The 13,427-nt window shown below is 34.1% G+C and overlaps 1 protein-coding gene across 1 annotated transcript; it reads right to left on the reverse strand.

Moving 5' to 3' along the window:
• Positions 1–7,577: 7,577 nt before the first annotated feature.
• LOC107847963 (probable serine/threonine-protein kinase PBL7) lies at positions 7,578–12,467 on the reverse strand. Its single transcript, XM_016692586.2, has 5 exons — positions 11,953–12,467; positions 10,685–10,950; positions 10,311–10,500; positions 9,812–10,203; positions 7,578–8,255 (listed from the first exon to the last, which is right to left on the reverse strand). The coding sequence occupies exons 1-5, from the start codon at positions 12,059–12,061 to the stop codon at positions 7,941–7,943; spliced, it is 1,272 nt and encodes a 423-aa protein (XP_016548072.1). The 5' UTR covers positions 12,062–12,467; the 3' UTR covers positions 7,578–7,940.
• Between the last annotated feature and the right edge of the window lie 960 nt (positions 12,468–13,427).

Below are 13,427 nucleotides of genomic sequence, written 5' to 3' on the forward strand. Positions count from 1 at the left end.
TAGTAGAGAAAATTTTCTGAATTGTATTTCTTCTTCAGTATTTTACAAAGCTACTGCACAATTATTATATCGAAAACTAGCTAGGGACTAAAGTAGAATAAACTAAAGTAATAGTGCCTACAGTTGTCTAGCAGAGACAAAATGCACCATTACTATTTGCAGAAGAATCTACTCTATACTATGTATAATTTGTACAAGTGAAACAACGACTATATGGAATTGTCTTCTCCTTCTGCTTCTTCAGGACTTTCAAACACTCAGAGTCAGATCTAACGGAACCGCAACATAGATTACAACAACTAAGTGAAAAAAAATGATCAGATTCATGAAACTTTCAAATCGGCTCAGCAGCAGTTTATTATAATAGTACGTTTTATGAATCTTGATCAACTCGTCATTTCAATACTTGCACTTGGCACTTGCAGAAATGGACAGAATAGTAAGATCTTCAGGAACATTAATTTTCGAAACGAACTAAAAAAGAAAGTAAGACAACCAAGTTGAAATAATGGAGTAACAAATAGCAATACTGAAAGTCAATGAAGAAGAATACTCATTTATTTGAATCATGAATAGCAAAGACTTTGTTATCAGTATGCTTGTAGTATCATCGATAGTTGTATTAGTACAAACAATCAGATATGCATCATTCTAGTGCAAAACTACAAATGTGTGTCTCAGTCTGTTACATTCATAGTACTTGTAATAAGATCAATATAAGAAACACCTATGTAACACTTGTACTGTTTCCCAGTTTGACACCGCCTTTGATCAATCAACCCCAAACTAGTACTAGCTCATTTTCAGTATTCATCACTTAAACCAGATCGATTGATCGTTTGCTGAACCAGATCCAGTGTTGTTCACATACTCAATCAGACGGGTTGGCTTTACTGCAGTTGAAACAGAAACAATGGTATCGTTTTCAGTCCATGGATTGTGGATAAAGGCAGTTACTTTTCCATTTCTGCTTCTCATCATCAGCTGAGTTTGATTCACATATTCAACCACATGAATAGGCTTCACTGCAGTTTTCACATTTGGAACAGCAAAATTAGTATCGTTTTCAGTCCATGGGTTGTCGATGAAAGCAGTTACTCTTCCTTTTCCGCTTCCCATTATTAGCTGAGTTTGATTCACATGATACTCAATCTCATGGATTGGCTTTACTGCAGTTGAAACAGAGACAATGGTATCATTTTCAGTCCATGGATCATTGTTGAAAAAAGCATTTGCTCTTGCACGTCTACTTCGAAATCCAATTTCACTTCCCATCATCGATTTTGCTGTTCAACAACAACAGTAAGTTTAGTTAGTATAGTATAATTAAGAAATCGACAGAAACGAAAAAACAAAAGAGAAAGGTGGTTATTAACTATAACTTGAATGCTAGGCGATTTCTCTTTTCGAAAGAACAGGTCAAGAGGATATATAATTCAAATTACCACTTGTTGAATATAGCACTGCAACATATTTCAAATTTCACTAGTCATAATCCAATTGAATTTTCTTTTTTCACGTAAGCAATGAAAAGAAAGCTGTCACAATCTATTGACAATGAAACACAAGAAAAATTAACAAACAAGATCGAAGAATGGAAAGTGAAAGCTTTTCTTGGACAATAATGAACAGAGAAGATCATCACAGTGAAAGCCAAAAAATCGAAAAATACCAGAAGTGATGAACCAGAAGAAAAAATTGGTGGCGCAGAGGAAAGCAAGAAAGAGAATAATCCAGTTGAGGAGTCTAATAACTCTCATGCCCCGTCCGTGCTGTCGACGGAACATATCAATTCGAAGAACACCAACCAAAATGTAGTACATCAGTTGGTCCATTCTCTTCTTCAATTTTACCATTCTCACCAACACGAACTCCATGAATCAATGTATTTTCTTTTCTGTAAAATGGGATTTGGGATTGTTATGTGAAGAGTAACGTTATGTATATATAGCTGTTAGTTAATTAGTTAGTTATAAGTTCGGTTTAATTTGTTGCAATTGGCGCCAATTCTTTTTTCTAACTGCCTCTGCCACGTGTCTTTTCTTCTTGCTACTATTACACTGTTTATTATTCTTTAACATCGGGAGTAAATTAAAAATACAGTTATTGTATGAACAGGAATGTAGTTAAAAGTCTGTTTAATTTGTTGCAATTGGCGCCAACACTGTCACGTTTTCACTTTTCTCAAGTTACAGAAAAGGGTACTAAATTTAGCAAGAAAACTTTCACCATATTGCTACAAAATAGAACTACAACAACATATTTAATGTAATTCTACAAGTGGGATTTAAAGAGAAAATGGTATGTACGCACATTTTACCAGGTCTTGTGAAGATAGAGAGGTTGTTTTCAATAAACCCTCGGTTTGAGTAAAGCAGTTCAAAGCAGATATAAAAGGTAAATACAATAGTGAAAAAAGATAGGTTGAAAACAATAGAAGATTGCGCTAATAGTAAGCTCCAAGACAATAGATGCTCTAATAGTAAGCTCCAAGACAATAGACCATGTATATGCTCAAAATGATTTGAGTGTTTGGATGAGCAGTTTTTTAACTTTTGGCTTAAAGGAATAAGTTAGAAATTCTAACTTATTAGCTTTTACTTTTTTTTTAACCTTTTTGCTTAAAATAAGTCTACTTAAAAGTAATTTTGGCTTAAAAACATTTAAATATGCCCAATCCAAATAGGCTCTAAACTCTAGTTTGACCATAGATTTGAAGTTCAAAACTTGAAATTTGAAAATTTGAGCTTTTGAAATGGTGAATTTTGGAACTTGAAGTTGAAGTTGTGCGTGGACATGCATTTTCCTTGAAAAAAATTGGAAGTTTTATGAGTGAAAGATCCAAAAGGCCAAAAGTTGGTCGGAGTCTTTTTTTTTTTTTTTTTTTGGAACTTGAAAATATTTGAATACCAAATATTTGATCAAACAAGAAGTTTGCAAAATATGATACTATAGTCAAAAAGTAGCTAAGAGAAAGCCACGAGACAGCAGTAATGCTACTGATAAAGAATGAAGATTACAACAAACTAAGTGTAAAAGATGATCAGATCAAGATTCCTTTGCAACTATCCAAAAATCACCAGAGCTCAAAATTTCAAACAATCCAACACTAAATCATCCGAATGATAAGATTTAAGACAAACAAATTGAAAGGATGAAGTAACAAAGATCAATATCAAAAGTCTACAATGAGAATGAGTACTCATATATTTGAATCATGAATAAGCAAGACTATGTTTTCAGTACACTCGTTGTATCATGAATAGTTCTATTGGTACAAAGAATCATATATGCAACATTTATACAACTCTTTGATCAACACCAGATTAGCTCATTTATAGTACTAGTAAAACAATTACTATAAGAAATAGTACCTATCTGTTGGGACCGCGTCTATTTCTCCGATGTCCACTCGCCACACGGATTTGTTTTTGGGCACCTCCGAAAAGGCATACTAATGGTGTAGTTGGGTGAGACTTTTAAATATTGGACATTCTTCCTCTATTTCTCCGATGTCCACTCGCCATCCCAAACATCTTATACCGCCATTATCACCATTGCCAAGAAGACTTTTGTTGGGACCACGTCCGCTTTGGGCCAAGCGGAAAAGAGAGATTTGTTCTTGGACATCTCCCAAAAAGCCTCATACTAATGGAGTTGGGTGAGACTTATAAATATTGGACATTCTTCCTCTATTTGTCCGATGTGGGATTGCTTTGCTTTCCAACACTATCTAACACCTGCAGCATAACACTGAAAAGAGAGTACTATTTATTTCTTGAACAATTATTTGTGTGCTGCTCCAGAGGCAGTGTTGTTGGCATGATCAATCAGATGGATTGGCTTCGCTGCAGTTGAAACAGAAACAATGGTATCGTTTTCAGTCCATGGATTGTCAATGAAACCAGTTACTCTTCCTTTTCCGCTTCCAATCATTAGCTGAGTTTGATTCACAGATTCAATCACATCGATTGGCTTCACTACAGTTTTCACATTTGGAACAGCACAATTGGTATAGTTCTCAGTCCATGAATTATCGATGGAAGCAATCACTCTTCTTTTTCCGCATCCCATCAATTTCTCTGTTCAACAACAATAGTTAGTTTAAATCAACAGAAAAAGAACAATATAACAGAAGAATCATATATACATACCAGAACCAGTGTTGTTGGCATACTCAATCTGATGGATTGGCTTCACTGCAGTTGAAATAGAAAGAGTGGTGTCGTTTTCAGTCCATGGATTGTCGATGAAAGCAGTTACTCTTCCTTTTCCATTTCCCATCATTGGCTGAGTTTGCTTCACATATTCACTCACATGGATATGCTTCACTGCAGTTTTCACATTTGGAGCAGCAAAATCGGTATCGTTTTCAGTCCATGGGTTGTCGATGAAAGCAGTCACACTTCCTTATATGCTTCCCATCAGTTTCGCTGTTCAACAACAGCAGTTAGTTTAATATCAAGAAATCAACAGAAAAAGAACCAAAAAAGGAGATCAGAGGTGTTTATTAACCATAATTTGAATACAAAATTAGTTTTCTCTGTTACGTTGTAAGATCAATGTTGGAATCATTCAGAAAACCCCATAATGTTCAGAGTAAGAGATTATACTTTGTAAAAGAAAGGAGTAATAGTAAATCTTTTTGATAAGAAAGATCAGAGAATCATATTGTGCTTCAAGAAAACAAAAGTGGTAGAAGAATAGCCCACGTTGACATTGAAACTCAAGAAAATAAAAAGAATTGAAAAGAAAATCAACAAACCAAAAAGAAAGAATTACGGACTAGAAACTGAAAGCTATTCTTCGACCAAAATGAACAAAGAAACAAAATTCAGTAGAAGCATATATGCATACCAGAACCAGTGCTGTTCACATACTCAACCAGATGGATTGGCTTCACTGCAGTTGAAACAGAAACAGTGGTATCGTTTTCAGTCCATGGAAAGAATCCAGCCCATGTTACTCTTCCTTTTCCACTTCCCGTCGATTTTGCTCTTCAACAATGATAGTTAGTTAAGTTTATTATCAAGAAATCAACAAAAACAGAGGAAAAAAAAAAAAAAGGGAGATCAAAGGTGGTAATTTGAATACAAAATCAGTTTTCTCTGTTACAGTGTATGATCATTCAAAAAAACCCATTATGTACAGAGAGTAAAAGATTATGTTTTTCAACGAATGATCGTTGAAGAAAAAAAAAAAAAGGATTTAGTGGACCAGAAAGAACAAACAAGATCATCAAATGAATTCATCAAAATACCAGAAGTGAAGAGCCAATAGAAAAGAAAGATGAATGCGATGAGTGCGAAGAGAAGAGGAATCCAGTTGATAATCCTAATAGCTCTCATCCCCATCCAGGCCTCATCTCCGATCATATCATTCAAAGCACGCGCCGCCACCTCTTCGTCCATTTTCTCCTTCAAGCATGACAAATCGTTCAAACAGCTGCGACATGATCGATCCATTCACAATTTTCTTCACTTTTCTTTTCACTCTGTAAAAATGGGATTTGCAACTCTGTAAAGATCATATATAGTTGTTAGTTAATTAGTTAGTTATAAGGTCCGTTTAAATTGGCGCCAAATCCCTTTTTCTTTTTTTTAACTGCCTCTGCCTCCTGTCTTTTCTTCTTGCTACTATTACACTCTAATTCTTTAAAATAAGTTGCAAATTAAAATACAATTATATGTGAGTAATTGCCAAAAGACGTTCTATGTGATGACTAATATTTATTAGTTAGAAGTCTGTTTAGTTTGTTGCAATTGGCACCAACTCTTTCTTTCCAATTCTTTAAAAAATAAGCTGGAAATTAAAATGTTGTTACATGTGAGTTGTAATAATTGGAATGCAACACAACAAAGAATGTGGTGCAGTGGTTTTGCTATTCTATAGTTTTCTACATTGCAATCTCGAGAGAAAAAGAGGAGTTTTTGGATTCATAGTAAAATAATAATTACTTTTTATACTCTACCCGTTTATTATAACTTGTCATTGAAATCTAGAGAGAGAGAGGGGTTTTAGGGGTTCATAGTGAAATAATGATACAATGCTAAATGTGTATCAAGAGATTCCAACCAACACAAGAACAACAAGATGAACAACAAAGTGCTAGTGAATCGAAAATGGCCACACACGGCTTCACTAGGCTTGCAACACTTGTTTGAACTAGAAAAGTGAGTTTAACAACAAGAACAACAAAGACAATATTGCTAGTGAATGGAAAGAGTCTCACACAGCTTCACTAGACTTTTATATTCAACAACACAATGTTAACAAGATTTACAAGGAAAGAGATAGAAACTTGACACACAATATTCATTAATCTAAGAACCCTAACAAGAGAAAGGAACCTAAGATTAATAAATATGAATACCAAGTTCTTACTTGGACCAAGAGAAACTCAAAGAACCTCAAGAAACTAGTTTCTAGCCAAGATACAACACTAGTATCACTCTACTAGTGAGAATTTGGTTTTGGCCTCTCCAAATGATGCGAAAGAGAAGTCAAAAATTTACAAGTCTTTGTTTCTTGAATGATAGGAATGAACTAAAGCAAGACTAGCCCTATTACATGGCTTATATAGTTACTTATAAAGGAGGGACAAAGACCAAATTACCCTTGGCATTTAAGTGGGTGGGTTTGGGGTGTCTTGGTGGGCCTCTTTACATTTTATTAAATATAGGCCCTTAGATGGGCTCACAAAGGCCTCACACATGGCCAAAAATGTGAACAAGGCTTGGAGTCGTTGCAACTCACGTGCTTGGCTTCGTGTGAAAGGTCTCGAGCTAGGAATTCCCGTATCAAATAATAATTACTTTCTACACTTTATCCGTTTATTATTACTTGTCACATTTTATTTTTTCATGAGTCAAATTTATATGAACTTTGACCAACATTTTAAAATATATGTATTTAATATAATAATATGAGAAAGATTGCAACTTATATTGTATTTTTCATATAATTTTCAAACATCTAGAACGAAACTTAAAATATTGAATTAATATAGTTTAATTTAGCTTTGGAGAGTAGTCAAATTGACTCTCCTGAGTGAAATGTGTCGAGTAAAAGTGAAATCCTGAAGCGAAACGTGTCGGGTAAAAGTGAACGGAAGGAGTAAATGTTATTTTGGATTTCAGGCAAACGTTTATTTTTAATTTGAATGTTGAAAAGTATTTTCACACTTATCTTAAATTACATTACATTGAGTATGTTATTACATTACATTATGTTATTGTTGTTGTAGTTGTCAAGAAGTATTTCCGACTATCGTCTATTTTAAAGTCCAAACTAAAGCCCCGTTTGATTCTTCACCATCAGTTCATTGATGATACTACAATACAACAAGTCTGGAGAAATAAATAGAGGAGAAGAAATGGGACAAAATAGAGGAGAACAAGTCCGGTGGAACCCTAAACTGTACGTGTGTGGATTTGATGTTGTAAAGAACGTCATAAACTTTGTACAATTGTCTTCATAAAAGTTGAAGTTGCCAACAATTATCGACTGAGACAGACGACGTAGAAGCAATTCGTTAGGGTATAAAAAGAGTTGGTATCTTAAAATTGCTACAGTTAAAATGGAAGACATAAGAAAATCCAATTGAAAATATATCACAAAATTGTTCATGCTAATAATCCTTTATCTAACTTTCATCTTTTCATTTCCTCTTTATACCTTTTGAATCATATTGCATCTACACATTAACCTACCTTTCCATTTACACACGTGCAAAAGGAGAATTTTGGTTTATAATACGTTAGATTTTGAGCTGCACCTGTTATCATGTTGACACAAAAATTGATAACAAGGCAAGTTTTCTATTAGCTTATACCTACAACCCCGTAAAGATTGGATGGATTCTTGCAAGAACGCAACAACCCCAGATTTGTGAACAGACCAGACCGGATGAATACCAGCAGGGGGTACCAAGTATTTAGTCACTCTGAATGCCTTCTGTCATCACCGTCAACACTAATGGGGGTCTTTGTTTCATCTATTGATCTGGATTTTTTGGAAGAAGAATGTTTACGCGATCCTTGGGGAGGCTGGGCTTCGGGGTCATACTTTTGGGAGGCAAGGTAGTTCAGAGCAGTGACTATATCGGCAATGAGAGGCCGCATATTAGGTTGCTCCTGGACACACATAGCAGCAATTGCAAGAGCTTGATATAAACCCCTCGCAGGATAATGGCCTTCTAGTGCAGGATCTGCCATCTGGTGGAATTTCTTCCGGTCTTTGAACAGTGGTCGCGCCTGCATAAGTAGAGTTACCAGGTTAAATAAAGTGTTTCATCTGCAGATTCTCGTAATCATTGAACAAAGAGAACTTCCAAATATTATGTCTTTAACGAGACTTTCTGACAGGTAAGTATGTCTATCAGTTCCATTCTTGAGGACGAGGAGGATATCAATAAGGTCCAATCACATGCTATTTACAATTAACAAATCAGGTTTTGGGGCTCATTACACCAGCTAACTTGGCAAATGTAAATATGGTTTACATAAAAAGCAACATTGCTCTCATAACTTAAAATCTTGCGGCAATGGAATGATACGATTGAATGCTCAACGAATAGCAAAAGTATGTTTCACCACATAATTCTTAAACACAATGAAAAGAATAACCTCTTAACAAGTCAATGCATGGTACTCAAATTAAGTCATCTTAATTGATAAGAGTAGATTTTTGGAGAAAAAATCTTTCTTACCCAAAAGAAATTCAAGCTGTAACTATGCAAAGCGTATTATCAGTAATTAATGGATGAACAAACATAGCACAAGAAATCAAATCAAAAGGCTTCATCAGATGTATCAGGCACAGCGGCTGGACAGATGCTTCAATGATGCATCGACAAGAATTTATTTTTATTTTTTTGATAACCATCCAAGCCAGCTTGTGTATCACATATATACCTTGATTATAATCTCCCACCAGCAATAGATGGGAGGTAATTACTCTATCCACAAAGGGTAGACCAGATGAAGTTAAGAATACTTCACAAGCCATGTATACCTCAATTATCATGTCCAAAAAGCTAGTAGCGACGTGTATCACATACTTCTGTATTATAATTCTTACAGTTTTACTTGATGATTCTGCGTTAATATGTAATATTTCCAGTCATCAAGTTTCAGAACTAAAACTATAAACAACTACGATTTTCAAAAGGCAGGAATGCAAAACAATCTGATTAAACCAATACAAGATTTTTAACCGAGGCTACATACGCCAGAAAAATATTGGTAGAATTGGCATCAGTTCTACTTTCTAAGGGCAAACTTATACATGACTACCCTATTCTCCACACCTTTCAATATAGACAAAAAATGAAAAGACAACTCCAAAAAGCAAGCACTGACTAAGAACTTCTATCATGACCTTCTAAACTGCTATGAATAGAAGGCATTCTAAGGGGTTTTAAAAAGGTCTTAGATCACTCCAAATCTTCAATTATTGCCTTATGTTTAGGGGGGATGCAGATTTTGTTGCATAATATAATTTAAGAGCAAACTCTAGCAAGCTCATCCTCACATTCGTAAGCCCGCATTGATGTCCACATTTATACCCAGTGTCAAATTACACATGCAGGAGGGGTTTACACGCTGTCTTAGGTCACTCGATTCATTACCTTAATATTTTGGGGTTGATGCTAAACTTTTTTTACACAAACTGCAGACAAACAAACAAGAAACAGGAGTGGACAAACCACAACTTGTCTGATAAAAAGTAATAAAGGAAAAACCATGTCTTATAACAGCATAACCACACAAATCCACATATGCCAGACAAAGAGACAAGGACATCATACCCAAGCAACAAGGTTTTGCTCCGCAGCAGATTTTGTATTGTCGATTGCTTTCCTGCCTGTGATAATCTCCAAAAGAACAACTCCAAAGCTGTAGATATCTGATTTGAATGTCAGTTGGCCAGTCATAGCATAATCGGGTGCACAGTATCCATATGTACCCATCACTCTGGTAGAGACATGAGTTTTGTCTCCAAGAGGACCCACTTTAGCCAAACCGAAATCAGATAATTTTGGATGGTACCCCTCTCCAAGCAGAATATTGGATCCCTTCAAGTCACGATAAATAACAGGCGGTTTCATTTTGTCGTGCAAATACTCCAAGCCCCTTGCAGCACCTGCAGCTATCTTCATTCTGGTGTTCCAATCAAGGAGTTTTTTATCTGGCCAAGGGTCTGCAACACACGTTTATCAACATCAGGGAAATTATAATTTGTTGGAAATTAACAAAATCCATAAACACAAATCCTTTTCAATGGTATTTTTTCAATGTATAGCATACCATGTAAATGGTCTTCTAATGAACCAAGAGGCATGAACTCGTAGACCAACACCCTATGATGTCCCTCGACACAATAACCAATTAGTTTGACAAGATTAGGGTGGTCAGCCATACTTAGAGTGAGTACTTCCACAATGAATTCCCTGTTGCCCTGACATCCATCGGGGTTGAGTTGTTTGATGGCTACAACCTTCCGGGGAAAAAAATAAAGAGGCGTCAGCAGACAAACCAATTATCTTTCTATTCAACCACTTATCAGTACCAATAAGGAATAAACACAAGAAAGTTTTGAAACAGCAAGAGAGCCATGCAAGCAATATCCCGCAGGCAACAAATGTTTTTTATTGATCTTACAAGAATGGAGTTGAGCTGACCTGACCAGTATCTGCCAGACGACCTTTGTATACTTTGCCAAAGCCACCTTCACCCAAGAAATACTCTGCCTTGAAATTTTCTGTTGCGGCTACCAGTTCATTAAATTTAAACGCCCGCGCTTTATTCACTCCATTAATCTTAATTCCACCAGTTTCCCCACCTCTGGAAACGCTACTACAATCGCCATCCATCCTAGTTGTAGATTGGTTTGCATTTTCAGACTCTTCCTTCTTCACAACTTTATGTTCACTCGCCTTTAGTGTATCTACACCACACAAAAAATCAAAATTAAACACCAAAAACCATTAAGAGCGAAAGTAAGTGAGCCCCATTTTAAGAAGAAAATGACATGAACAAGCACATGGATAGTAAAAGCCAAAGGTGTACTGATTCTCACAAAATAGTTAGTAGACCAAGATAACCCCAATGATTACATAATCTATAAAAGGAAAGGAAGAATTCTTGAGCACAAAAGACAAAACAGAGAAAGAGACTTCCAAATTACACTAAAAGGCATCCCGGTGCACTAACGGGCCGGACCACAATGGTCTATACTCTATTCTACGCAACCTTACCCTACATATTTGCGAGAGGCTGTCCCCACGACTTCTAAATTACACCAAAAAAGGCATACCGATGCACTAAAACTCCTCCTATGCGTGGGTCCGGAGAAAGACCAGATCACAACGGCCTATTGCAAGCAGCCTTACGTTCATCTCTGCAAGATATTATACTTCAGTGGTAACTCAACCATCAGCAGCAGCATAACCATCCAAAAAACATTACAAATAAATAAATTAAATAAATAGGAAAAAAAAGTCAAAAGTTCCAAACGATGATGTCTACAATTGCTTGTACACTAGAGACTTCCAAGAAAACACCCTCAATCAAAAATTAAACCTTTTTCAAATAAAAAACAGCACCGACAAGAACAATCAAGAATTCAACTTTTTCTTCTATCAACAATCAAACAACAAATCAAGAATTCCAACAACACCCTTTTAACATGCAACAGCGACAAAACAAGAATCAACAAAAATAAAAAATCAAATCATACATACATACATGCTACAATTAAAGAACAAATAATCATAAACAAAAAAAAGGTATGAAATTTAATACCAAAAAAAATTTAGGCAAATAATCAATTTCCAACAAAATCCCAAATTGAATTTTCCAAAAGGGTATACAAATCAACAATTATCTCAATAAAATAAATTGATTAATTCAAACTTTATATTAAAATTGAAAAAAAAAATCAAGAAACCTGGTTTGGGGTTTGGTTGATCATCCCTTTTGTAATGATTATTGGCTTGGATTCTTTTTCTTTCTCTTTTCTTGACTGATGGATCACCAGAACAAGGGAAACACCCCATAGCTTCCACAAACTAGTAAAAAATACACTATAAATTTCTCTCTCTATATATATATCTATAAATATATATATGTAACAAGAATTTTGTATATGTATTTGTAAGTTTTTTCTTCTCTTCTTCTTCTTCCTCCTCTTTTAATAAGAGGAAAAGAAAGCCCCAAAAATAAAAATAAAAAGGAAACAAAGAGAGTTACAAAACTTTAAGCCAGAGTTTTGGCCTTTTTTTGGTGAGAGAGAGAGAGAAAAGAGAGAAGAAGCTAATTCTTAATACTAGTAGTACTATGTTTTCCCTTTTCTTTCATTTTTTTGTTCTTAAGAGCTCGTTTGATACGAGTGATAAGTTATTTTAAAATGAGTTTGTTATAAATTTGATTGGAAAAAAATTATGAGATAATTTAATTTGAATTAGTTATATTGAAATTATAATATTATTTTTTTTATATTGAGAATGAAATAAAAATATTAGAATAATTGATCTTCAAATAAGTTGTTTCTTATATATAAAATATAATAATTTTTAAATAAAATTCAGTATTACTTTTTATCATGTATTTGGTTAGAGATATTAATTAATTTTAAATTATTTATTCTATCATTTCTATAATAATATAAAATAAGTGAAGAAATAACTTAGTAATAACTAATTCTAGATAACTTCTTCTCGACTGAACGGCCCGTTAAAACTTTTTTTTTTTTTTTTCTAATCAAGTGTGACATTTACTAGTTGAGGCAACCCAATCAAGTACTTGCTCGTGTCATACTAGGAACTTTTAGGTAAATTTGTGTCTTTTGTATTCTTGTCTTTTCCTTTTCTTTTACTTTAAAGTATCTTTAAATACTCCCTCATTTTATTTTAATTGGTCCTCATTTTAAAAATATTTATTTCAATTGAATTATCTCTTTGATAAAATCGAAAAAAAAATTATTATATTCTTTCAATATTATCCTCAACATTAAATAACTAAATAAAATATATTTAATTAAATTTATATTTTTAAAGCTTAATTAATAAAATTAATTTAATAAAATAAACACCTAATTAATATTTTCTTAATGGGTATGCCAAATTTATAGAGGCCAACTAATTCGAAATGGAGGGAGTATTTGATTTATTGCATTAAACATAATATATGGTGGAATACAAAAGTTTTAACTCTTGGATTTTGAAGTTTGAAATTTGAAATTTTGTTGAAATTGAATTTGGATATGTATTATGTTTGCAAAATTTTTTTGAAGATTTTGAAGTTTGAAATTTGAAATTTTGTTGAAATTGAATTTGGATATGTATTATGTTTGCAAAAAAAATTTGAACTTTGGTAACTGAAAATTTACAAAAACAATAATATACTTTCTCTATTTCATATTAG

The sequence above is a fragment of the Capsicum annuum genome, unplaced genomic scaffold, assembly GCF_002878395.1.
Source record: "Capsicum annuum cultivar UCD-10X-F1 unplaced genomic scaffold, UCD10Xv1.1 ctg82425, whole genome shotgun sequence".
In the NCBI taxonomy this organism is placed as follows: Eukaryota; Viridiplantae; Streptophyta; class Magnoliopsida; order Solanales; family Solanaceae; genus Capsicum; species Capsicum annuum.

Coding starts and splice junctions, on each gene's coding strand:
- LOC107847963 (XM_016692586.2), bottom strand. CDS start 12,061: ATGGGGTGTTTCCCTTGTTCTGGTGATCCATCAGTCAAGAAAAGAGAA. Junction 10,951..11,952: donor TCAACCAAACCCCAAACCAG/GTTTCTTGATTT, acceptor TGTGTGGTGTAG/ATACACTAAAGGCGAGTGAA. Junction 10,501..10,684: donor GTCTGGCAGATACTGGTCAG/GTCAGCTCAACT, acceptor TTTCCCCGGAAG/GTTGTAGCCATCAAACAACT.